This window comes from Uloborus diversus, chromosome 7 (assembly GCF_026930045.1).
Source record: "Uloborus diversus isolate 005 chromosome 7, Udiv.v.3.1, whole genome shotgun sequence".
NCBI lineage: Eukaryota > Metazoa > Arthropoda > Arachnida > Araneae > Uloboridae > Uloborus > Uloborus diversus.
Genome location: NC_072737.1, coordinates 69,843,891 through 69,871,256, shown reverse-complemented (window position 1 = coordinate 69,871,256; position 27,366 = coordinate 69,843,891). Strand labels below are relative to the sequence as shown.

At 31.6% G+C, this 27,366-nt stretch overlaps 1 protein-coding gene across 1 annotated transcript in view; it reads right to left on the bottom strand.

Moving 5' to 3' along the window:
* Positions 1 to 27,366, bottom strand: part of LOC129225826 (ADP-ribosylation factor-binding protein GGA1-like) — an 80,305-nt gene that overhangs the window by 26,065 nt on the left and 26,874 nt on the right. The window contains exons 6-11 of the mRNA XM_054860340.1: positions 23,616 to 23,696; positions 21,830 to 21,967; positions 17,069 to 17,150; positions 16,882 to 16,977; positions 14,446 to 14,541; positions 13,981 to 14,274 (exon numbers count right to left, since the gene is read on the bottom strand). Of these exons, the coding sequence (XP_054716315.1) occupies positions 13,981 to 14,274; positions 14,446 to 14,541; positions 16,882 to 16,977; positions 17,069 to 17,150; positions 21,830 to 21,967; positions 23,616 to 23,696 (787 nt within the window). The remainder of the gene's footprint in view (positions 1 to 13,980; positions 14,275 to 14,445; positions 14,542 to 16,881; positions 16,978 to 17,068; positions 17,151 to 21,829; positions 21,968 to 23,615; positions 23,697 to 27,366) is intronic.

The following is a 27,366-nucleotide window of genomic DNA, read 5'->3' as shown; positions in this document are numbered from 1 at the left end:
ACGAATGTTTCATAATAAATTGCTACATGTTATTTTCATTAATGCATTTTCATGAAATGCTGTAGAGGGAGGGCCGTCCTTCGAGTCCACTGGGAATGCTATAGATTCCATAGACGCCATAGGACGCCACCGATTACCTTAAGTTTTCACACGAGCATCTTTGTTTTTCTTTCATGAAAAGTATAATGTTCCTTGATATTTTTACTTCGTGTTAAAATGTTATGAACTTCATTCGTGTAAAAAGAGGTAAAAATCAATTTGAAGGGTGTCAAAAAGAGTTCTCATTCAAATTTAGAACCAGAATTGCTTTCACAAAACACAGCAGTGCAGCACCGTTTCATGAAAACATTTATTTTTTTATCAAGAAGAAATGATGAAAGCTGAGTGTGTGACGTGGAAGCTGAATCTGGTTTGTAGAAGCTACCTTTCCCATCAGCCACAGCCACCTCATTCTCATTTCAGCCACCTGCACATCACAGCAAACCATTATGACGCTCCGGACTCTTAATAACGTCTTTTTTTTCTTCCCTTTTTTTTAGGTAATGGGGGTACTGCAGTACCCCTGATGACCCTCATGCGCACGCCTCTGGCCAGAGCGTTGTCTTCACGAGAACAGTTTAAGATGTCATAAATAAATACAGGGTTCATACTCTATTTAGATGAAAAAATTCCATGACTTTTCCAAGACTTTTTCATGACTTCATAAAAATTTTCATGACTTTGTTATATGGAGAGAATAGTAGACTACTTAATATCAAACTTGCCAATTTTTGGCAATGAGCATTAGCAAAACTTCTATGTGAACGCCGCTACCTCATTGAAGCACTTACTTATGATTGAAAACACCTAACATGATTGCGTACACCTAAAAAACTAAACTATAATTATATCTTTATCACATAAATTTAAGTAAAGTAAAATACAGTGAAAGCAATAAAATGATAATTAAATGTCTAAAAATTTCTTTGTAAAAGGGCAGAATGATAATGAATGGGAGAAAGGTTAAATGAGTCATTACTAAGTTTCAATAAATTTGCTTCAAAAGTTGCATTTTAGTGTCAACAGTGCATTTAATCATCCACATAATTTGACAGTATTTTGGTTTTTTAAAGTAAAACCACATACTTCAGTAAACTTGTGTTTCTAAACCAGATATTAAAAAAAAAAAAAAAAAAAAAAAAACATTCAGTAGCGAATTAATCTTCTGATTCAAATGTACTTGTTAACTTATTTGCACATTCTCAAATGCAGATAAATTAATAGTGTTGGATTCCTGACATTGAACGAAGCAGTGGGTCGCATGGATTAGTTTTTCAGGCCGTATGTTGGGCACAGGACCGATCCTAGGGTGTCGGCCGCCCGCGTGCAAAGACCTAATGTGCCGCCCCTCAAGAGTAATTTGCAGATTTTGACTAATTTTTAACGTCCATATAAATCTTTCTTCAAATTTCTATACAAAGTTCTAATTCAAACTAGTATGTTGTGGCCATCACGAAACTTTCTTCTATATTTTTCTTTTTTTTTTTCTGATCCCTCCCCATGCTTGACGAGGAAGCAATATTCCCAACAAAAACAAAATTACACATGCGAAAACTTGACGACCATCCCAATGTCTGAATTATTGCAAGAACAAAGCAAAGAGCGAAAATTGAAAGTTATTTTAAAAGCCTTGCTTGAATGAATTACAAATATTTTATTTGTTAGCAAACATAAGATGGCAACAGTTAAAAATTTTAAATCATTGAGATAATATTTCCTATCATTTCCATACAATTAAAATCACGAGAAATACGCAGACGACAATCTATTACGATTTATTTTTCTTATTGTTGCATTAATAAAAATATTTTTATTCGCAAAAAAAAAAAAAAAAAAAAAAAAAAAAAATCAACACCTCTTGGAGCGATCGGCGTCAAAATAGAACCAAAGCCTGTTTACATATGGATTCACATATATTCCAAATTTCAACCAGAACGTAGCATTACTAGGGCACTCAAAATGGAAAAAAAGAACGGGTGATTGCGCTACCCCCTTTTTAGCTGTTGACACAAAAATAAAATCAGTTCTTATACCCACTAAGGGCTACTTGCCGATAAATTTTTCTTTCATTCCGTTCATTATTTCTTGAGATAAAGCAGTCACAATTGACGACAAAAAACGTTCTATAGCTCAACCCCCGTTTGAGTTATTGACACCAAAATTGAATCAGCACCTGTTCCTGTTAATACCAACATATGGACCAAATTTTGTTTGATTCCGCCAGTTACTTCCTGAGGAATAGCAAGCACGCGTAACTCAAAAAACGTCCCATTGCTCCACCCCCCTTGGAGGAATTCGCGCCAAAAACTAATGGGCACAAGTTCACATAGGGGCACATATGTGTACTAAATTTCGTTCGATTTCATGCGGTAGTTTTTGTTGTAGAGCGGCCACAAAAAACTGGTCACACACAGACGTGACACACATACATACACACACACACACACACACACACACATACATACATACACACACACAGACAGACAGACATTTTCCAAAAATGGTCGAAATGGACTCAGCACACCTCAAAACGTTCGAATCCGTCAAAATTCGAAATTCGAAAATTTGCACGAATCCAATACTTTCTTCTATATATTAGATATAGAAGAAAGTAAAAAGAAAGAAAAAAAACAGAAGAATGATGAACTTATAAAAAGGAAGAAAAGTTTTATGGTAAGAAACTCTTTAGGTACAATTTATATCTTTGAAGAAAGTAATAGATACTAGAATTTACTACTCTTAAAAACGCATTTTATAGTCTGTCTTCGGTGAGATCAGAGGAAGGACGGAGGAGGGGGAGGGGGGATTGCTCCGAGAAAATTATCGAAATTGTCATATGAAAAATAGCTTCAGTTAATCTTTGGTTGTGTTCGGTTGCATGGAAAAAAGAGTCGGGTATACTCAAGGTGCATGGAGAAATTTTAGGAACTTTTTCGAGACTTCAGGAGATAGTAATGTTGACGTTCTTTCCTAAAATTCTTTCAAAATTGAAATCAGTTTGAAGCTATTTTTTGTGACCGTAGCGTAGGAAGGATCGGCGCTCTTCCCGAAAATTTTCCGAAACTGAAGTTTTAAACACGCAATTTTGGGTTACCTTTTTGACGTTGCTAGAAGGAGGAATATTCAAGCGTCTCCTATCGGAAGTTTTCAAAATTGAAGTTTAAAACGCAAATTTAAGCTGTCTTTGGTGACGGTATGGGATCTAGCGGCTGTCCTCCGGTAATTTCTCGGCACTATTGTTTCAAAAACCCATTTTTGCCTGTATTTGAAAACGATAGGGGAAACGTGAAAATATTCCGGAACCGAAATATTTTTCAGAACTAAAATCCATTGTAGGCTATTTTTTTTTTTGGAAGGAAGGGTTTTGGGGCTCCCAAGCGGATGTTTCTAAAAGCGCAATTTTATACTATCTTTGATGACGTTAACGAAACTGGGAAGCTTCGGCGGATATTTTTCGATATTAATATTTGAAAAATACAACTATAGACTTTTGTCCACCACCTCAACGATTAATGGGTATTGGGTATGCCCTAGTGCGGTAAAAGTTACATAAGCTAAGCAGTTCTCCTCCTGAGTTTTTTTAGAAATTGAAGTCCCAAACACGTATTATTTTAGGCATTGTTTGATAACGATGGGACTAAGAGCGGGCGGGGGTTCAGTGTACCCTCACGAACTGTTTTTTTGAAACTGAAGTCAATTTCAGGCTAGTTTAAGCAGGAAGGGTTCTGTGGCTCTACAGAACCGTCTAAAAACGAAATTTTGAGATATAGTGATTACATTGGAGAAAAGGGGGATCCTTCTGCCTTTTCGGGGAGGGTCCTTCCCTGAAATTAAGTTCTTGAAACTGATGTTTGAAAAACGCAATTTTAGTTTGTTTTTCAATAAATTAAGTGAGAGGGGGTGGGATTAGTGGCTTCTCTAAAGATGCTAATTGAGACTGTCTTTGGTAGTAATCGCAAAAAGTTCATTGCAAAAATTTCGAAAAAGAAATCCGAAAAATGTCATTAAACAATTTTTGATGACATTAGGAAGGGCTGTCCTCTAAAAACACATCGTGGAGCCAACATTTTTAGGCTATGTTTTATTAAGTTAAAGTGGAAGGGGTGAATCAGAGACTTAATTGGGTCTTTAAGATCAGTGGTTCAACCAGTGAAATTTTCCGAAATTAAAGTCCTAGAAACGCAATTTTAAGCCTTCTTTTGTCTCGTCAAGGAGGTCATTGCATCCTTTGGGATCTTCATTTTGGAGCTTCGTTTAAATTTGTTACCCTGTCCTCCTAGCTAATCTGAAACCCGGCGATTATTGAACATAGAATTTGTTGTTTGAAATGCTTATGATGAGAGTATCTAATCAGTATCGCTTTTTTTATATAAATAAAATGTCTTTATTGTTTAGGTCTATACATGGCCCCACTGAATGCGCTGGCGCTTACCAGGCCTTGACAATTTTTGACTTTCCTGTGTTAAACCGGGGCAACTATTTCTGCACTTGAACATGGCCACACTAGATGGAAATACTTCAAAACTTCATATTTGCCCATTCTGACCGCAAGGAGGCTCCACAAGCCACGGTTGCATCAACCAATCAACGACAAGTTTCAAAGCTTGTTTATTTTAATTAATAAATGAAACAGAAAACAAACATCAATATTTCGCAAGAAGCTCAGAAATATACCGAATCAACCAATTCGAATCGAATCAGTAATGTTATTCAGCTGATTATTTAATGCGTAAATGGGGTATCTAAAGTTGGTTTGGCAATTTCCTTTAATTTAATTTTACATGCTCATTTATACTTTGTGCTTCATTTGTTGGATTATTTTACGCTTAATGGAGAAACTTAATTATTCAGGGGATTATTTTTTATTTTAATGGACTTTTTGATCTTGTTTCTATGCTTGCTTCGCTTATAAGTCTTTAAAAAGACAAAATAGTTTATGGTATCGCCAAATAAGTACTTTATATGTAACTTGAAATAGTCCCTGACAATAAATAAAATTCAAACTAATCGCCAGCTTAAAAAATGCACCGGTACGTACCTATAACGGAAAATTACCCCCCTCTCCACCCTTTTTTCATTTTAAGAAATTCTAGATATTTAGAGCTGCTCCTAATGCTATACAATTAGAGCAGATCCTAGACTCCTGCGGATTCTTGACGGTCTACTGTGTATATTTTATTTTTCCAACAGAAAATTCATATCCTAATTTTCGCCAAACTTGGCGATCTAATTTCTTGCAAAGTTTCTAGTTCAAAGCTCCTTTCTCATTCATTTTTCAAGTGCAGAAAATAGTTTTTTTATGACTAGAATTCAATGTTTACAGGATACAGTCGATTTGCGATAGCTCGAAGTCCAATAACTCAAATATTACTATAACTCGAAGTTTTTATCAAGTCTTGACTTTTTTGTCTTTAATTTCATTCTAATTATTCTAAATAACTCGAAGTTAACTTCTTTCAACTCGAAGTTTTTTCCAAGATTACTCGAAATTTATTTCGAAAGAACGAAAAAAAAAAAAAAAAAAGAAAGAAAGAAGTGACTATGGGAGAATAAATATTTCACCTTCACTTGCAATCCGAATTTGAAACGAATGAAGATGTGCACATTTCCTGAAGTAGAATCAGCTCTATTCAAGCGGTTCCAGCATGCTTTTGATTTTTTTCTATCAATACATTTGATTAAACTGTGCATATTGTGCTAAAAAACTTAAGTTCTGTAATTTTGTCTGTTGTATGTACATATTAATTAAAGTATTCAATGGTTTTTAATATTAAAATATCAAAAACCAAAACTATCGTTAAGTCAAACTTTCGATAAGTCGAAGTTTTCCGTCGGTCTTTTTACATTCGAGCTATTTGCAAATCGAATGTATGTTTAAAAATATCTTAAAAATGGCAAGTAAAAAAAAATCATATCATTGTTTTGCTTTTGCAAGGACAAAATAAATTTTGTACGGAACTCTCCCCTGCTAGGATTTTACAAAATATCAACAGTGTTGATATTTTGTAAAATAATCTGTTCCCCATTTTTTAAAAAAAAATTAGTTTCACAAATTCATGTGTAGATATTTGAGGAGTTTCTTTCCCTATTGCATGTATTTGTTAAATGTTAAAAATAAATTTTAAAAAATAATAATAATTTGAATTTTGGCTGCTTGAGCTCGAATTAGTTATTCACGATCATGAATTGCGATAGGATCCTACTCGTTGGGTTTCTTGTTTCTACAAATGGAATGAAATGGAAATGACTAAGAAATTTGCACCCGTCATAATATGACTGTTGATTTTCTAGAATAGGTAATACGAGCCGAGGGGGTGGGGATAGAACCTGAGCTAAAGTGAACGCTCTCCGGTCTGTGCGCCTTCGGATGTGTGTGTGTACACCCAAACCTGTTTTTGTGCGGACTATTTTTTTTTTTTTTTTTTTGTGTAGTTTGTAAAAATTATTTATAAAACGAGCGAAAATTATTTATCAAACGAGTGCGTGGTAGTATCATCAAGGGTCGACAGGGGCATCCGATGGGAAGTCACTGTGACTTTCCAAAAATTCCAGAAATTTTTTGGGAGTCGGCAAAATTATCATCGTTTGGTTTATTTTGATTTCGTTTAAATATAATATTTTGGGTATTTTCTACGTGAGACTTTTTTTATGCAGTCCCTATCCACCGCCTAAAAAAATAATCTTTTAACTCAGTTGCGAAAACTTTTTAAAGCTACTGGTGAAGTTTCAAGCATTTTTTTTACACGATTTTTTTATGCGGTCCCTATTCACCGCATAAAAAGAGGATTGGGTGTATATATATACATTTTTTTAATGCTCAAAGCATGTGAAGCAACAGGGTCGTTTCCGAAATTTTAAGTTTTTTTTTTTTTTTTTTTCTGAAAGAACATTTTTAAAATCATAGGATCTGACCATTTTTTAAAATAACTGGACTAAGTTTAATATTTAAAAAAATGCATTAATCGGTGCTCTTTCATTGTTTACGCTTCTGCCGATGACATCACAAATGATGAAATGCCATTCACTGATGCCACTCACAGAGCACAATATTCACAAGTGTTGGCAACTATATGATTGATAGTAAGCGTAGAGTGCAATATGTAATTCGCTTCTTGATCATCATAACGTAGAAACGCGGTAGACAGATGCGCCGAAGTACATCATTTGTGACGTCATAAAGACCACGCCTTATTTTCAAAATCGGACATTTAAAAAAATTAATTAAAAACTAAGCTTCGGGAAAATGAAAGTTTTTTCTAGCTCCATGTTTTTTTAAATTTATTTTTTGATTATGCTATGAATTTCCTTTTATAAGGAAAAAAATCTGCACTTTTTCGAAATAGCTCTTGTGCACTAAACGTTTGTGCATCTCTGTGCGTATTGTGCACTAATATACTACTAAAATCTACACTAAATTTATTATAACATGAGATGTGCTAAAAATGGAAGGGGAAAAAGATAAATGACATTATTTTGGTGTCCGTAAAATATTGGCGCGAGAACCACGGACCCGTCGTAGAACCATGTATTAGTCACCCTCTGATTTTAAAAGTTTTTAAAATTATGTTAATGGTTCATTTTCTTAAATTGCCATCATATTTTTAACTTTTCTATTGTTTTTCTTCATTTGAAAAAGAATATTCCTAACCAGGCCTGTCAAGTGGGGATATCACGGGGGGGGGGGGGGCAATTATGACACCCCTAAATTTTACAAACATACTAAAATTAGGCATTTTGCTCGTATTTTGTTGTTTTTTTCCCGAACATAAAACCTTTGCCCCCCCTCCCTCCGGAAATTTTTAAATGTCGGGCCTGTTCCCAAGCGAACATTTTTAATTAAATTCTATTCGTTGTAAAATATACACTACATTACGAGCGGAAAGAATGGCAATTGTTAACGTAAATTCCTATCCCCCCCCCCCTCTAATCCCCATCAGCGTCAAAAGGGGCAATGAATGACCCTCTTAAGCTTTGAGAAATGAATGTATTTACAGATTGCGGAGCGTGTTTTTTTTTTTTTTTTTTTCGATGTAATTTATTGAGCAGAAAAAATTTGCATGTAAATGAGCATGTAAAGTTAGAAATGAGGGCTGCCTGCCATATATCATCAATCTTAGAACTGTTGTATCCAAAAAGGAAACCCCAGGGGATTTTCAAAAAAAAATTGAAAATTATTTGCAAAGCTTTAAAAAAAAAAGGCGTTTGAAAAAATATGTTAAGAATTACGCATTAATTTTAAGTAAAAATCATATGTTTTCTCTGTTTAGTTTAGATTTTTTATTACGCATAACTTTGATATGATATTAAAATAACAATAAGAAATGCTCTTCACCTTTGTAATACAATGTTTATTTAGCACTTTTTCTCTTCATTCCTTCTTTTTAAATTAAAATTTTCGTCAAATGACGTACGCCCGATAATAAGTCGAGAAATCACGTAATCACAGATGCCAAAGCGCCAACGCTCACAATCACGCCAAGTGGAAACAAAAATAGGGGTAGCCAGTGGCGCCCTCTTTGTCGCCATGAGTTTCAGCGATTGCCACGGCCGTTAAGTATTCAGTGGGGCCATGGTCTATAAAAGCTTGGGGGGTAAGCATTAGTGGCCGCCCTCGGTGCTCCTTTTAGAAAGCACCCTTTCATGCTTCAGGAGGTGGCCATTTCCCTCATTTCCCCTCCCGTTTTGTCACAAATTTTGCAACCAAATGAAGCATGTTTGTAAAGAGTAAATATTAATGGACGATGAACCAACGCAATGTTCCCAAACATTCTATTTTTCTTAAACTATGCTATGCTGTCGGGAAATGGACACTTACTTTGATAATTGAACATTTAAAATTCAGCATATTTATTCGACTTATTGTGAGAAAATCTTGAGGAATTTTTCTTGATTATAAGAACTACATGATGCGGCCTGCGGCCGCCCCTTGCTTTTGCCGCCCTTGTGCGGTGCACACTCTGCACACCTGCTAGGATCGGCCCTGGTTGGGCACTACTGTTTTAGAATATTAGAATTCCCCTATTTTTGTATTATATCTCCTGACTAAAGATCTTCATTTTCTAAAACTTTCAACAAATTGAGATAAACTGGTAAATTTAGTAATTAAGTTTTTATGAGTGATGGAAACGAATTTGGATGCAATTGAATTGCGTTTTTTGAGTAGGCGTGTCAAAATCAAGAATGTGCAAGTTCTCTACTATAGAACATAAATTATAAAACATGTTTAAAATAATGATAAATACGAAATGAGTGATATCCAAGCAATAAGATCACACTGGAAAAAGGACGAGCAGCTGCTACAGAAGTGGATGTAATGAGATTTAAAAATTCAAATTTGTTTTTGGGATCATTCAATTTTCCAGTTTTAATAGCTGTTATATGTGCAATACTGTCAAATCACTCTAGATTTCTAATGCACTTTTAGCTACTGTTACTTTCTCTTAGTCCAGAACATTTTCCCATGACTTTTAATAAATTTCCATGACTTTGAATGAAAATTTCAATTTTCCATGACTTTTCCAGGTCTGAAATTTGCTTATTTTTTTTCCATGACTTTCCAGGATTTTCATGATCCGTACGAACCCTGTAAATATCAGTTTATAATAAAATTAAAGAATAAATTGATTAATTAATAATTTAACGTTTTTAATAATCATGTGCAACTAACATAGTTTTGAACTATTGGGGAGAAAGGCTAAAATTATAAGAAAAAAAGGTTCTTATTCTTTTTTATATCAGTTTAAAATATTTTTGAATCGGGGTTTGCTCTTTTTTTGAATAACAATTTAATAATAAACAATCATGCTTTTGGCAAAGTTGCTTTTTAAATGAAAAAAAAAGAGTTTCCTGCAGTTATCAGAAGGAAAGAAGCCTATAAAAAGATTCTTCACTTTTGCTACAATCCAGTAAGATTCTAAAAGTTAATCCCCATCTTTCAAAATTGGAAAAATGCTTTCTAATAATTTTCTATACAAGATCGTGTGTTCCTTGTCACTTTAATGAGGGGCTCTTATCTCTTTCTCTCATGGGAGAAACTTGCAGTGACCAACTACAGCTGAAAAATGAGTAATTAGTTATGGTCTCTCTCTTCTACTACTACTTCCCTCCTCCAGTTTTAAAATCCATCTGCTTGGCATCCCTTTCTATTGTTCGTCATATCAAAGGCTAAAAACTTATCACTTTCAGAACCTACATATGTAAATGTTCCGATATTCCTGAGGTAGCTGGCATGGGAAATACCAACAGGGGTCTGATATTGCTTGTCAGAAATTCTTACTACTATAACCTTTTGCAGTTGTTTTTATTACTTTACTGCAGCTCAAAGTGTTGTACAGGGTGGCGACCGGAACTGTGAAAAAAAGTTCCCTGACTTTTCCCTGATTTCCCTGATTAGGTTCATCAAATTTCCCTGATTTACGTTACCAATGATAATGGTTTCCTTTTTTTACTCTACTTGAAATCCGTTATATGTTTGTATAAAATGCAGTATTTTAAGCGTTTTAAGTTGTGTAAAGTTGTTGAACTAAAGATATAATTTTAAAAAGATGCTGTTTTTTTAATAAAATGGTTAAAAAAAAACCATATCCAGTCAATTTTTTCGGGGGGCGGGGGGAACTACAAAACAGAATATTAAATTTTTCTACATGGAAAGTTATATAAAATTAAAAAAAAAAAAATTACTTCCAGTAACCACTTAGCATAAGAATTTTAAGAAACTATTAAAATCACTCTTAAAAACATATGTGTATTTATGATAGACCTATAAAGTAATTGAAATTTTTTTGAACTAAATTTTCAAACAGTATAATAATTTTTGCAAAAATAACAAGTAATAGTTAAATAATAGAAGTAATGTAGTTATTCTTATGTAACTGACATAGTTATGTAAAACAGATGAAACCTTTTGACATCCATTCAAAGGGATCCCGGAATCAGGGAAAATTGATTTTATGATCATCCTTCATAAAATCAATTTTCCCTGATTTTTTGTTATTTTTTCGAAATTCAATGATATTTCCCTGACTTTTCCCTGATTAATAAAGTTCCCTGACTTTTCCCTGATCTCCCTGATTTCTCTGATCTGTCGCCACCCTGTTGTAGTAATGGAAGTGTCACATAAAACGCTATCATAAAATCAGATGCTAGTTAACATTAATATTATATGGCATAAGTTTGGGACTTTGAAAATAAGGAAATAACATCTGGAGTGTCGTGAAATTCAGGTATCATGATAATGAGATTTGACTGTATTTTTAATTAGACTGTTAATGAGTTTAAGTTACTTTTGAGCTAGAATTATATTAATTATCTCCAAAAAATACTTTTAAGATGAAAGAAAAAGTCTTAACAGATTTTCTGTTTGTCCCTCATAAATATTTTACAGTATTGAAAATTGTACTTGTTACTGAATATATTAAAAAGAATTTAATTGGATAAAACACATTATGATCTGAATTAAAAATTTCATATATTAATACAGAAGTGAAATACTTTCTAGAGATGTAGTGTATGTATATAAAAAAAATTAAAATAATAGAAACAAAAACAATTCAGGTCATGATTTTTTGACATTTGACACGCAGAAAGATCAAGGAATTTCATTCAAAAATTTTCAACTTAATGATTTTAATAAAACTGAAAATAAATTTTACTTGTTTGCCTCTCAACATGGTCAAGTAAACATCAAAACTGTGAAAAAATCTATTCCCATAAAGGACGCAAAGAGATCACGCTTTTCAAAATGAAAGAGATAAAAGTATAAAAAATGCAGATAAAAGAACTACTATTTTAGAAAAACATTATAAAAGAGCCTCACGATGTAATTGAGGCACAAATAAAATAAAACCAGATACGCAAATTTTAACTTTTTGCCACTCATAAAAACGCACATAATTTTGCTTGAAAATTTTAAATTTCTGATTTTAACAAAAACAAAAAGAAATTTTATTTATTTACTTCCTAATAAAGCATAGTAACCATCAAAAATGAGAAAATTCGATTTTCATACTGGATGACAAAGGATTGCATTTCCAAAATGAAGGCTTTAAAAGTATAAAGACGGCAAATAAAAGAATTTTCGAATGGCATCTTAACAAGGAAAAAAGGGGTTTTCCGTAATTAGCAGAAAGAAAGAAACCTATTAAAGGATGTTCTTCACTTTTGACCACATTGCTACATGATGAACATTATTAATAATAATCCACATAATTGCGAAAAATTTGGAGCAAAAAGGAAAAATCAGAGATGGGGAGTTAAAAGCACAACCAAAAATACAAAAACTCTGGAGGTATTTTACTAGAACACAATCACCCCTGGATTTTATTAACAAAACAGTTCTGCATGAACAGTAGTTTTTCTTCTTTGAATAATGTTTCACATACACAAAAGAAAAGGGGGAGGGGGGCTAAAGGAAGGAAAAGAAAAAGCAATAATAGTACAGAAACAGGTGAGAAGAGAGAATCAAGACTTTCACATCAATAACGCTAACAATATTCCTTAATTTTCCCAAATACAAGTCTCTTTCTTTCTTTTTCAAAGCAATATTGATGAATTTTTCAATTAGTTCAAAAGTTTAATATTATCTATGAATTCAGTTATTGCTGATATTGTTGCTATTTTTACTCTCAACACCAACACAACCTGATATCACTAATTCCACATTCCATGGAGAAAATCAAATTCTTAAAACACACACACACTAGTACATGGTATGCCATGTAGATTTCAATGTGCACAAAGTTTGACCTATTATTACAATTACTTCTTTGTAAGTACATTTTCTAATAATGAATTAGTATTATATGCAAATATTTGACATCCTACATTTCTAGTAGATGTGAAGAAATACACAATGGCACCAATTTGAATAAACGTAAATACACAAAAAGTTATGGCACACAATTATTGCATTAATAAAAATAAATCTTTTAAAGAAATAAAACAAAACAAAAATGCTCTAGATTAGCAAATATATTAGCGAGCAATAATAGCTTCCATAAGCAACCAACGAAAAACGTTTTGGCCAATATGTTACTGAATATTACATTCTAAAAAATAATAATTAATGTAAGTTCATGAGAATAAAAGCAGTATAATGGGGTCGTTTCAAAAATTTTAAAAATATTTTTTTTTCTGAAAAAACATGCTTAAAAACATAGGATTCGACCATTTTTTAAATAATTTGTTTAAGTTTAAAATTAAAAAAAAAAACTTAAATCGGAGCTCTTTTATTGTTTACGGCTTCTGCCGATAACATCACAAATGATGAAATGCCGTTCAGCATTGCCATTCACAGTGCAAAATATTTAATTCACATCTTTACTCACGTGTATTGGCAACGATATGGTTGATAGCAAGCGTAGAGCGCAATATTTAATTCGCTTCTTGATTATCATAACGTGGAAACATGGTAGAAAGATGCGGCAAAGTGCATCATTTGTGACGTCATCAAGACCACGCCTTGTTTGAAAAATCGGACATAAAAAAAACTGTTGGGAAAAATGAAAGTATTTTCTGGGTCTATGTTTTTTTTTTTTTTTTTTTTTGCTCATTCTATCCATTTCAATGACTAAAAGTAGTGCTTTTGACTGAAAGAAACCACCCCATTTCCTACAAATGGCACACAAGATTACAATCAGCTGTCTAAATAAACAATTCAAAGAGTCTTCTTTTTCAACATGTCAAAATGTAATATATATATATATATATATATATATATATATATATATATATATATATATATATATATATATATATATATATATATATATATATATATATATATATATCGGATGCCTTAAATTAAAATAACCATTAATAATATCTATATCTTAAACTGAAACTTGTGTTTTATATAACTTTTGAAATGGCTTAATGAATATGTTGCTATACCTTTCAGTATACAACTCATACCTATTCAGAGAAAAATTACCAAATACTTACAAGACTGCAATGGTGTAAGGGAAGGCATTTTTATATCACCACCACTGAAAAACAAGTTGGCGCGATAACTATCATTTATCACAGAGTTCGTAGTTGATGCATGCATAGTTGAGTTTGGATTTGCAGAAGAGAAAGGCAATTTAATGTCACATTTTGGTTCACTGTTTTGTGTAGAAAATATTTGATCCAATTCTGATAAGGATGTAGAAACAATTGTTTTAGAAGTACTATTAACTTCATTGAGACCAATAGATTGTTGCATTGCACTTTGCTTTTCAACAGGATCATTTAAACCTGAAATCAAAATAAAACAAATTGTTTAGCTGAAATAAACAATAATTTGCGGAAAATTAATACGAAACTAACTCCAATGAAACAAATCTGCATGAAATGAAGCACAAAAATTTTGATTACATATTAAAATAAATTAAAGAAAAGAACTACACGAAGATAAAATATTTCTACCTAAAGCAAGTAATTGATCATCTAGTAAAGTTGAACTTAGATCTTTTGAGTGAGTCTCAGCCACAGGAGAACCCAAATCTAGCAGAGATGACTCTTCTGTTAAACAAAAACGAAATATGGAGAACATATTAAAAAATGCAATATATTTCAAAAATTAAGAAATAATAGAAGTAAAAAAGGTGGCATAGCTACCATCACTCAAACATGAAAATTAGACTTATGAGTAAAATCTGTAAAAAACCTCAGATCCAGAAGGACTTAAGTCACATTATGATAACTTTACAGGAGAGAAGAAAAACTTTTTTCTGGCTCATGCAAAGGATGAGATGCACACTCTTTTAATCTTGGTAAAAAATTGAAAAGGATTTTGTTTAAAGAATTGAGTTTACATGGCTCAATGTGGAATAGCCTTGCTTCTACATAAAGCGTACTAACAAATAGAAAATTGCAATTTTTAGACTTGCATCAGTTTGGCTCTGAGGTACAGAAATTAGAGATATTTTCAATGAATAAATTTAACGCAAAAAGTTTGAGTATAAAGGGGATTTTTAATATGTAAGTAGGGTTTTCTTAAATTAAAATTGTATATGATACAAAATTTGGCATTTGAAAATCTAGAATGGTCCAAGATTTTGAAATTCAGAGAAATTTCAAATTTTTGAAGTAAAAAAAACCTTTTTTGATTTAAAATACAAAATGCTTTTGAAAATCATGTTTCCCCCCCCCCCCTTTAAAAGTGATAACAAACATTCTTTGCAGCAGGTGAGAAGGTTAGTAAGTTCAGAAAGGGATCAGGAACATTTTACCTCATTTTTTTGGGGTGTTTTAAAAAGAAGGAAAACGAAATAACCATGCTTCAAAAATTGATCGGACAAATACAATTTTCATACTTGTATATGAAAAGGTTTCATTTTTGAGATTGCGATCGTTTATTGTAGAGATTTTCCTCGAAGTTCTAATCACTGAAAATCTCTTTTGTGGTGCAATTTTGTTGCTTTGGCCAAAATTCGGTAGATATATAGAGCGTTCAGGAGAAGATGCCGGACAAATGAGGTTTTATTGGAACTTCTAGAAAGAGCACCATAATCAGGAAAACCAAACAAAAGTTTAAAAAAATAGTTATGAAGTACATTAGGGTAATTCTCCAGAAAACGTCACTTTTGAACCGAAATATTTTTCAATTTTGAAACCTTTTGTTTTCTTTCTTTTTCTTTCATTCTTACATGAAAGTATTACCTACAAGAAGTAACAATAAACAATGGCCCAGCTAGGTTCCAATTATTTTACGCATAAATAAAAATAATAATATGATGCCATGTTCACGGAAACAAAAAGGAAAAACTTTGTTAATTGTGCATACATTCAGCTATTTTAATGATTAGTGGGAAGATAATATAAAGCTCTCTTGATGAATGTACGGCTTAATTAGTAGTTTCAAATGTATGTTGAAAAAAAGTATTTAGTAAATTTGAGAATATACTGCCAATTTATAATTTTGGTAGAATGCCTAAGATTGATGTTTTTCCCCTTGATCAGTTATTTTCACCTCAGAAATAATGACATTTATAAGGTTTGTCACGGAGGTGAGGAATTTTCCATTAATATAGACCTAATGGATACATTTTTTCAGGGAAATATTTTCTTTCTTCGTTGCTACAATCTGCATATGTTAAGCATATGAAAACATATTCATTTCTTTTTTTACATTAATTTACATCCCTGAATTTCAAGTTCATGGAGGTGAGAAGTCACAATAACCACACTTAGTTTTTAAAGCAAAATCCATCTTCTTGTTTTTCGACAAAAATCTCACAACTTTTCTTTATGGCTGAAAATAAACAAAGGGGCTCCCTTGTATCATGGAAAATAACATTTGACGTCATTACTACTACCACGTGTTAATGAGGAAGGGCATTTTGGGTTTAGGCAACGGAGGTGAGAATTTATTGTGTGACATGACTCCTTGTCCTACTAAAACAAACTAAAACACAATATAAAAAAATTAAATATACTCAAACAATTAGTATTTGAGACACTTGTAAAAAGGAATAATAAATAAGTATATACTTTTAATTAAACAAGTTATTAAGCAACATAAACAGTCACACAAGGCGTGTGACATGCCACGGAGGTGAGAATTCACATATTGTGAACCAAAAATATACTAAAATAAAAATTATTATTAAAAATTGTTGGCAGGTTTAAATAGATATATTTTGGATAAAATTAAAAAGCATTGTTAAATGAGTAGTTCCCTAAAGTTTTTTCTGTAAAAGGCGTGTAACAGAAAACACTTTTGAAGAATGACCCATTAGGCATTTTTATAAACCATTAAGAATGAATCTTTAATAAATAATTTAAACTCTAACTTTATTTTCTGAGCATGAAATGAATGGAAAATATTGAATGTTAAAATAAAAACAGATGAATAAATACTTGGATTTAAATTTCCGTTGCCTGATGATAACCCCATAACTTTTTTGTAACTGTTAATCACAACAGTAAGTTCATCATTGGCTTTCAGAATATCACCTAATAAAAAGAAATAGGAAGGACATCAAATAATATTCCCTCTACAGAGAAATTTTTTTAAAAAAATTCAATTTTAAGGAGACTAACTCACCAAGACCTTCATCATTTTCATCTAATTCTCCAGCAAGCCTAAAAAGCTTTGGCCGAAGTCTCTCACAGCTTTGGAATAGTTCCTAGAAAAATAAAAACAGCATTAAGTTTTAAAATTTAAATGAAAAAATAAGTGAAGTAAGAAATTTGCAAAACCTACTATACATAATTCACAAGTTCTAAAAAATTAAAATCTATCCTTAAATATTATAAATGCAAAAGTTTGTTTATTACGTACACGCGTCAATTACTCAACTGATCATCATGAAATTTTGCATATATATGTTGTCAAGGGTGCAGAATAGGACATATGGCACTTTTCATCCAGAAAAAAAGTTTTCCAAGATTTTTATTCCAATTTCACAGAAAATTATAAATTTGAGAGTATCTCACTGAAGAAACGTTACATTTGTTCCATTTTTGCAATATATTAAAACCTTTAAAAAGCCTCACAAGGTAAAATTTACTTGAAGTTCGAGGAATAATGAAAACACTTCTAATTTTTTTAACACTTGAAAGACTAAAAATTTTCATATACCTAGAAAGACTTAAGGACCAAATACAGCCCCTATGCATCTTTTGGGTGAACTTTTTCAAAAATGGGGTGGATTTTGTGGGGAATTCTTTCATATGCCTGATGCATCTTCTTTTATGACAAAATAAAAACTTAGAACATAATTTTTTCCAATTTTTCTACCTTTATACACAAAAAGGTAGAAATAGCGATTTTTTACAATACAAAATATTAAATAAATTCATACATATGAAAAAAATGTAGTTTTTAATAGTTATATTTTCTAAAAAGCATGAGTGTTAGCTATTTCAAAAATTATGCAATCAATAGTTTTTTTTTTTTCTTTTTTCTCCTTAACATCGATATACAAACTTCCACTAATTGATATTGGTGAAATTCTGTCCTATATATATAAATTTAGTTTTATATAGTGAGATAAGTATCACTTTATACTACACATATACTTTAAAATCTTATCGTTTTCTACATTTATCAAAGATGGTGCATTCATGCGGGAAACTGGAAAAAAATGATTGGGACCAAAAAAAAAATCATTAAAATCTAAATTTTTCAGTACAATATTTTATGCAATATAATTTTCAGTTTTTTGGATGGAAATAAACTTTTTTTTGAAAAAAAAAAAAAAAAACTTCCATTCTTCTGTGACTTTAACTAGAGGAGATATTAATTAAAACGTCAATTTTCAAAGACGTTTCCACGGCAGAAAATTCTACTTTTATGGCAGCTTGCCAGTTTCTTCTACTCGGACAGTCTTTCTCGAGGCCACCTCTCACCTCAGCAAAAATTATGGCCAGATTTTTTTTTTTTTTTTTTTTTTGAGCTTATAATTTCCCTTTTCTTTTTCTGCTTAAAGCAGAAGTGAGTTTCAATCATTGATTCGAGTTAGAGATTAAGAACATAGACATAGGAACCAGGTTTTTCATGTCTCTGATTCAGAAGCAAAGCGGCCTGGCAATGGAATGGTTTCGGAAGTGTGCCAAGTTGAAAATTAATTTACTGTTCGTTATCTAATTTGAGTTAATGGTAAAGTGCAGGAGTGCAGCGTATTGAGAATGGAATGGTTCCAGAGGTGCGTCAGGTCGAAAATTGATGAACTAATTAATGCACAATGCAGGCACCAATCTGCCGCATGCGGGTTGCATGAGCCACTGGAGGCGGCTAATCAAGCTGCCTTAGCGGCTAGTATGTATAAATAAATAGGTAGCTGCATATTTCTGTGTATGTCTATTCCTTATAGAAATCCAGTTTATGAGAAATCTTTGCCAAATTTGTCAAAGATCCTTTGATGCTCAGGAATCCCCATAAGGGTTTTTGCCAGAAAATCTGCAAAACGGAATGTTTATGCCAATAAATAAAAATGACTGAATTAGTGGAACTTTTAAAAAATCCAAAGAGGTGAAAATTTAAATTTGGAGCCATAAGATTACTTGCTCTTTTGTGCACCGTGACGGGAAATTTTACACTATGTACAATTTGTTTTTATTTCCGCCTGATTGTTGAACATGCATCACTTAAAAAAACTTTTATTTTTGAGGTAGATTGTACAACGCAACTGGTAATATATTAGCTATACTTGGGCAAAAAATTTCATACTCAAGAATAAAATTTAAAGTAGCATAAAATTCTTTATTTTTTCCTAATCAGATTTCTGAAACTAAACAAAACATAACCTTTAAGAATAACAGGGTTCATACACTTTTGGTTAAAAAAAGTTCCCTGACTTTTCCAGGTTGTTTTTTAGAAAATTCCAGGTTACTCGCTTCATTAAAAATTTAAGTTTAAATAGTAATATTTTCAAAATAACTAAAATTGTTTAAAGTAGCAATGCAGAAGAACTGAAACTTCTCCCCTTAGATTAAAAAAAAAAAAAAAAAAAAAAAACTTGGATTTTTTTTTCCTTTGTTTTTTCTGTCAAAATTTTAAGTTTTTTTTAAACATTTTGTTCAAAATTGTTTTAATTTGTTTACTATTTGTTGAAAACAGAGTACTTTCAACTTATTTTAGCATTTTTTTGATGTCACGCATAATATTATAGCGTTTTGCTGTAGTCCTGCAGCAACCTTTTAGCATCCACTTTTGGTTTACAATACTTTTTATTTTCTTATAAGTAGGTTACACAAAACATATTGAGCAAAATGCAAAGCTAAATTTTAGTATAAATATGGTTAACTTGTTGCACCAATTGGCATACCATGTAATGCATAGTAACAAAAATCAACATCCGCCGATCATAGGCCAATGCCAATAATCTTTTTTTTTTTCACATATTAAAGGACGCTTACATTAAAATTTCAAATTTTCTTTTCCAGAAAGTATTAGTTAATTTTCAAAAATTCACAACTTTTTGCACATTTTAATGTTAGTTTCAATGTTACTCATTGATATAAACATCCAATTCTGTTTCTGGAAGTTTAAGTCTACTTCCATTGTGCAAACGATCAAATATGGCGACAAAGTGAAAAATTTAAAATAATAAGTAGATTTTTGGATTTGTAGTATAAAAGTAGTAATAAATAATTAATAATCCTTAAAAGGATACAATAAAAGCAAAATAGTCAGTATTTAGCACATAAGAGTCTAAATCAATTAAAACAAAAAAATGTTATGAAGATTAAATTTTGCATTTTTCCAGAAAATAATTACAAATTATCCGGAAAAAAAGGCACAATTTGTGTTGTTTTCAATAGTTTGCATTGCAATTAACATCCAATGCCGTTTTCGGGAACTTAGGCACTTAAAAAGTCTTGCGTACTTCCATCTTGGGAATGACCAAATATGGCGGCTATGCCCGAAAATAGGAAATAACTTTTTTAATTTGTCGCATGAAGACAATTAAAAAATAATTAATCTTCATGAAACTACAATTCATTGAAAAGTTTTTATCACATTTGCGTCCGAGGCAATGAGGATAAGATTAAGTTTTAAGAACAATTATTTTCATTTCTCAAAAAAATTATTTTAAATAACAATAGAAAAACAATTTGTAGACCATTTTTTTATATTTTCATCAGTTTTCAATTAAAGAAAACATCCAATTCTGCTTTGTTTTTAGAAACTTAGGCATTTTAGGATCGTATCTACATCCATCTTGTGAATGACCAAAGATGGCGACTACGTTTCACACGTAGCTGAAATGATTTTCCGATCAAAAAAAAAAACTATTTTCCCCGATCGACCTTCCCATCTACAGTTTGTGCTTCCGAAGCAGTAAATTGTCTTCTCTCCTTTTGAGTTTGTGCATAATTGCTGTTCACCTGATTTTTTTTCCCTTGGGAACTACTGAGAGCCAAAAATGGCGGCTGCTGAAGATTTTTTGGGTCGCCACTTTTTTCATTGCTTTAAAATTGTTACAATTTTTTTTAAATACATCGATAAAAATGAAGATTAGATCTCATAAAACCAAATTCCCTGGGAAAAAATTGGGAAAAGAAAAATTTTGGGGACACATTTGGAAAATTCCCTGACATTTTTGACTATGTCATTTTCCATGATAATTCCAAGTTTTCCCGGAGCGTACGAACCCTGAACCGAATAGAATGTTGTGGCAACCCATCTAAAACTTTAGGCAGTAGAAAGAAATGCGTTCCCCTCACTGACTCCATGCAAGAAAATCTTCGCTCTTTTGGCGCATTTTTCGTTGTGAAAAAAAAAAAAAAAAACGTTCATTTCTCGATCGCAGTTTTTAAGTGCCAGCGTCGGTTTAGATAAAAATTTACAATTTTTTCGTGAAATCACAATAAAAACGAAGACTAGATCTCATGGTACTTAATTCCTTGGGAAAAAAAATGGAAAAAAAAAATTTGGAGGACAAAATTTGAAAACTCCCTGACTTTTCCCTGACATTTTTGACAGTGTTATTTTCCCTGACAATTCCCGGTTTTCCCGGAATTCCCGGAGCGTACGAACCCTGAATAAAATCTACAAATATTGACAACAAGTTGATTAATCAACGTTTTATTCTTATTTTAAATTCAGAAGACATAATGAATAGAATTCATTTTTCAAGAAAAGAATTGGTACAAAATCCAAGGAGTAGGGCAACTATCATTATAAATCAATAATTTATCTCCACAACAAATGATAAGAATTTCATTGAAACTGATAAACAATTTTAAAATACATTAAATTACAGAAGGAAAAAAAGTCTGTAAGATGTGCATATTTTCCACATTGATAAGTTTACTGAGAGTAGTTTCATGACATGATAAAGATTAAAAAAAGTATAACCTTCATTAAATCTTTTTCCTCTTCTGATGTTTCACCTGGTCTATAGTGTTGCAGCATGTCGGCTAGAACATTGGCATTGTTGTGAACTGTTTCCAACTCAGTTGATCTTTTAGCCATCAATTCCATTTTTTTGTCAGCCTATGTAAATATCAAGCAGTAATTTTATACATGTATATGGTTGGTTAAAGCAAATTCAAACACATATATGCTCTAAATTTATTCTTTTATATTCTAAATCATCAAACTGAATAAATTGAATAACTTTAAACTAAATTAATTTTTACTTCAACTTTGTATATCTTTACTTGGTTAAAATTTTCTTGCATGAATGCAATCTTAATACATTTTTATGAATATAATTTTTTATTTAACCAATTCAAACCATTGTGCTGAGACAAATTTAACTTTTTAAATGTCCAATGTCCCCCCCCCCCCCCAAAAAAAAAGTTATAGACCACCAATCTACCATTTTAGGAGAGGGGGGGGGGTATTCTTTAGCATGACCCGAATCTTCCCTCCTTTCTTAAGAATGAACCTAGTTTTATGGACAAAAAATTTCTGAAAGCTTGGATGACAATAAAAAGCACTTAATCTTACAGGAGTAAATCACTTAATAGGGCATAAAGGTTACTAATTAATTTCATAAGCAATGAAAAGTATTCAAATGTTTAATTTTAAAAATAATTAATGAATTGAAAAGATAACTGAAATCATTTACATTTTATTCATAAAGTGTTTGATCACAATGTGGAGAGATAATATTGCCAATGGTTATGGAGGGTCATGATCCCCATGACCCTTCCCTTGTATCTGCATCTGAACAGGTATAAATTCGATTTTGGCATTAATAGCCCTAATGGGGGCGGATTTTTTTCATCATTTTCTCGAATAAAAACAACAGTGTGGAAAATAAATCAGATTATAAAGCCATCTGCTCAAGAAAGCCATTCAGGATTTAACTGTTGGTAAATTATTGGAAAAATCACAATAATACAATATTTTTATCTGTTGCTATCATCTATTTGCTAAAAAAAATGTTTGCTATTAATTTAAGCAAGGCTTTTAAAATGATTTTTAATTTTCTCACTACAATTCTGCTTTTGCTGAGATATTTCGATAATTCAGAAATTGGCACGGTTGGCAAATTTTTGGGTGAGTAATTATAATTTTGTAACCCTGTTATTTTATAATAATCTTATGCAAATAGATATTTCCATGTTCTTTGTTTACCTATTCAAAAGAAAAATACTTTGTGCATGTCAAAAATATAACGGCAATGAATTAAACTGCAAATTTTCCAATTAACAATAATTTCTCAATTTGCAAACAACCAAATTTCAAAGTAGTGATTACATCAGCGATTACACGCCAGATCCAAGAATCCATAAGATAGGTAAAAAAGAAAAATTTGTGTTGGCGACAACATACCAGTTTTGTTAGAAACAAAGTCCTCATCTGGTAAGCGAATAGAACATACCAGTATTTTTATTGAAAGTTTTACTACGGTAAGTCAAACAAAAAAATATCAAGAGAAAAATACAGAACATTGTTTGCCTGAACATTCGAGATAAATCACATATCCAGCCAACTGGACAACCCGATTTGATACAGCACTTATGCCAGATATTCCGTACATGCTCATTAAAACATGACTCACAAAAATACTTTAAAAATGCATGAACAATCAGTGCTTACATAGGTCCAAGATTATACAAGAATACAATGAACATAAACATGCTGACATATATCACAACATGAGATATACAGAGGAAAAAAGAAAATATACCTCTTTAACCATGTTTTTTATTAACCTATTTGCTGCTTGCAAATCTTCTGCATTTTTACTACGCAGTAACTTTTGCAGTTGCTATGTAGAAGACAAAACCAATATTATAATAAAATAAATGCAAGAAATACAGATTACATTGGAGTAATAAAAGAACAAATCTTTAATGTACAGTTGAACTTTCAAAATTACAGATTCATGATTTTTGAAATATTTTTCGAAGAAAGTTTCAATTTCAAAATAATTTCAACATGAATTTGATGAGGTACAAAAACTATTTTTTTGAATAAAACAAGTTATTAAACATAGTAACAAAGGTGGTTCAAAATTAGACGAATGTGAATGTGGGAAATATAAAAAAAAATGGAAGTTACTTCTCTTACTTGGAAGGGAAAATCATAATAAGAATAAATTAGTTACATGATTTTTTAGACATATGTTATGTACAATCGGATCCCGCTACAACGCGACCCGACTTATGTGAAATGGCTATAACGCGTGTTTTTCATGAGTAATGATTTTTTTTAATGCGGACACAAATTACTTGCCTGCAACATGAAATTTTTCGGAAAAGAGCGGCGGAGAGTTAGAATGGGCTTCATCGACACTAAATATTGGTTTTGTGAATGGACTTTTATCCCTTTAGCATCACTGAAAGTGGAAGTTCACCCACTGTATTAGTCTAAACAACGCTTTGCTTTAGTTTATACAACTAACTGCTCCGATTTTTAACTTTTTTTTTTTTCCATTTTACATATGAACGTTGATAAAATAAAATGGCTCCCAAACGCCATTTTTCATTTAAAGTTGGCAAAAATGGAAAGAAAAAGAGAAAGTTTCTGACCATTAAAGAAAAGGTCAAGATTCTTGATACGCTTGAACAATTAAAAGGTATTTCGAAGGAAGCACTACAATTAGGTATGAGTGAATCTTCGATACGTATAATTAAAATTTAAGAAAAGAAAACCCTAGACGTTCAGAACTTAGTTTCAATACTGAAGCTTGTAGAGTAGTGTCTAAGCAAAATACAAACAGGAAAATGGAAGCTACTCTTTCATTGTGGCTTTAAGAGGCCAGAAAGAGGGGTGTACGTACACCACATAAACCATTATCTTCATCATTTTAAAAATTATAATTAAGTGTGTGATATCTACTGTTCAGTGGTATTATAATGCAGTAATGTGCTTAACGTAAGTATCTTACTGTTTTAATTCATGTATCGCATTGATTTTGTGCTTCAAAACAGTAATTTTTGGAGACATTTTCTAAAATGCAGTAAAAAGTCAGTTCTTCATATAGAAAACGATAATATATAGTTAAGAAATGGTTTGAAATAATTTGAGGGCTGTTAACACATGTCTGAAATAATTGGGTATGCTCATAAAATACTTCTGAACATACGTTGTTATACAATGCGAAATTTCAACTTGCGCGAGGCGTCTTAGAACGCATCCCTCGCGTATGGCGGGATCCGACTGTACTAAAATATGACTGAATTTATCTATAGATTTATCTATGCTTGAATGTTCATCAAACTCTTCGAGAACAGCCAGGTGCTGATATCAAAAATATAAAATTTATGAGGTATCTGGATACTTAGGTTTTGCTGATTTAATCTTTGCAAGGTTGATATAAAAGGAGATATTAATTCAATAATTTTACAACTTAAATGGCGCTTTCTTCACCCAGAAATTGTTACATTTCACATTTGGAAAACCTGCAAAAATAGCCCATTGAAAATTGTTTAAGTTTTGGCCAGAACTAAACGAGCCTACTTTTCCATAAACCAATATCAACTTTCGGGTATCTAATCAATCTTCTCAAAATTAGCTAAAATCCCAATTTTTTTTAAACATAACTTTTTAACATTTTAACCTGATTTCTAGAAATAAAATATATCTTGCTCATATGAAGAAAAATATACGTAAAAAAATAAATAAAATAAAAGAACAAATTAAGTAATAGCACCTTTTAAACAAAGCAGCTAAGACATTTTTATCCATTTAAAAAAATCTTGATTCGCTTTCAAATTAAAAAAAAAAAAGCATAATAATCTCATTAAAATAAATACTACATCATATAAATATGTCAAAAAAAAGTTTGTTTTTACCCTGTTGCCAAAAAACAATTTTACAGAATAAATAAATGTACTTTCATAACAAACAAAAACAATAAAATGTCAACTTAACAAAAATATTTTCATTATCAAAAAAAAAAAAAAAAAGATTGTCTGTGCATATCTTTATGTAGAAAAATAAGGATATGTAGAAAAATGTAGTAAACATTTTTCTACATATTCTTATGTAGAAAAAGACTGGTCTTCTCCATCACACACTGAATACATAAACTTTAGCTAGAAAGTAAAAACAAATATCAACTACAAATTTTTTTAAGTAAAAACCATGGCTGCGGAGTCAGAGGATGGAGATTTCTCATTTTGGGGAAAAAGAGTCAGATTTGGGAGGTTTTTAATTCAAAGATTCAAGAGTCGGAATCAATCATTTTCCCTTACAGTCCGCGACTCAGTCAATATTTGTGGAGTCGGAGTTGAATACTTTAAATTTCCAAAAGTCAGAGTCGCTTATTTTCCCTCTGTCTAAATTGTTGCCAAAGCTTCGGAGTCAGAGTCGAAGTGGAGAATTCAGAGTCCGACTAATTTTTGGGTATAGGAGTCGGAGACAACTGCCCTAAAATTCTAGGAGTTGGAGTCAGAGTCGGGAGTTATCTCATCAAGAATTATTTTCAACAAAATTTGTTTGAAGTAAACCCGCCTTTAAGTTCGGGATCTATATTGAATATAAGTTTCCCCGTAGGTGCTAATGTTAAAGGATTTGAACTGCTCAAAATTGAAATGAAAATTGTTCAAATTAAAAAAAAAAAACATTTTTTATATATTTTCCTCATCAAAAGCTTCCTACAAAATTTGTTTGAAGCTAATTCGCCTCTATATTAGTTCTGAATTTATATTTGCCTTGTATTTCCCTGTAGGCATTAATGTTAATTTTTTTAACTATTCAAAATTGAACGAAAAATTGTTCAAATAAAAAAATTAAATATGGGAATGAGGTGTCCCCACCGAGATTTTGTGGAAGAGGTTCCCAACCGGACTTATTTGAAACTGAATGCACTAAAAAACAATTTTAGACTGTGTTTGGCCAAGTTGAGGGACCAAACCAAATGTTTAAAAATGAAATTCGCTTACCTTCCTTAAGGAATAGACTAACATGAGATCAAAAGTTGTCGGACAGATTTTCTTCTTTCAAAAGTGAGAAAACTGAAATCCCTTTTACTTCTTTTAAAATAGAGAACTCTTGTAATAAAAGAGAAATCAAAGTAAACACTGCAACATATAAAGCCACCCCTGGGATGAGCAATAAATTGTTTCGTGTAGCAATTCTCACCTCCCCCTCACTTTCATTACTCTTATCATTTTCCTGAAATTATTTTGTTTCACTAGGAGTTATTCAAGAAACTATCAAGAAGTGTTAACTTCAAGAAGTGTTAACTCTTTCGTATAACGAAAATTGGAAAACTTCATTGTTTTCTTCCTCCAGGAGTTAACTTCTACAGACTAAAAAAACATTGGTCCTATGACTACCGACTGCTGCTCACTCTGAAAAAAATAAGAAATTGTACTGATATGCTATCAAGGAAGATTTTTGAAAGGTTTTGAAAGAAAGCAGAAAGTTCTGTAAAAAAGTAATTTTAATCTGGCAGTGGCACAAAAGTCTTACAATTCGAAGATTTTCTA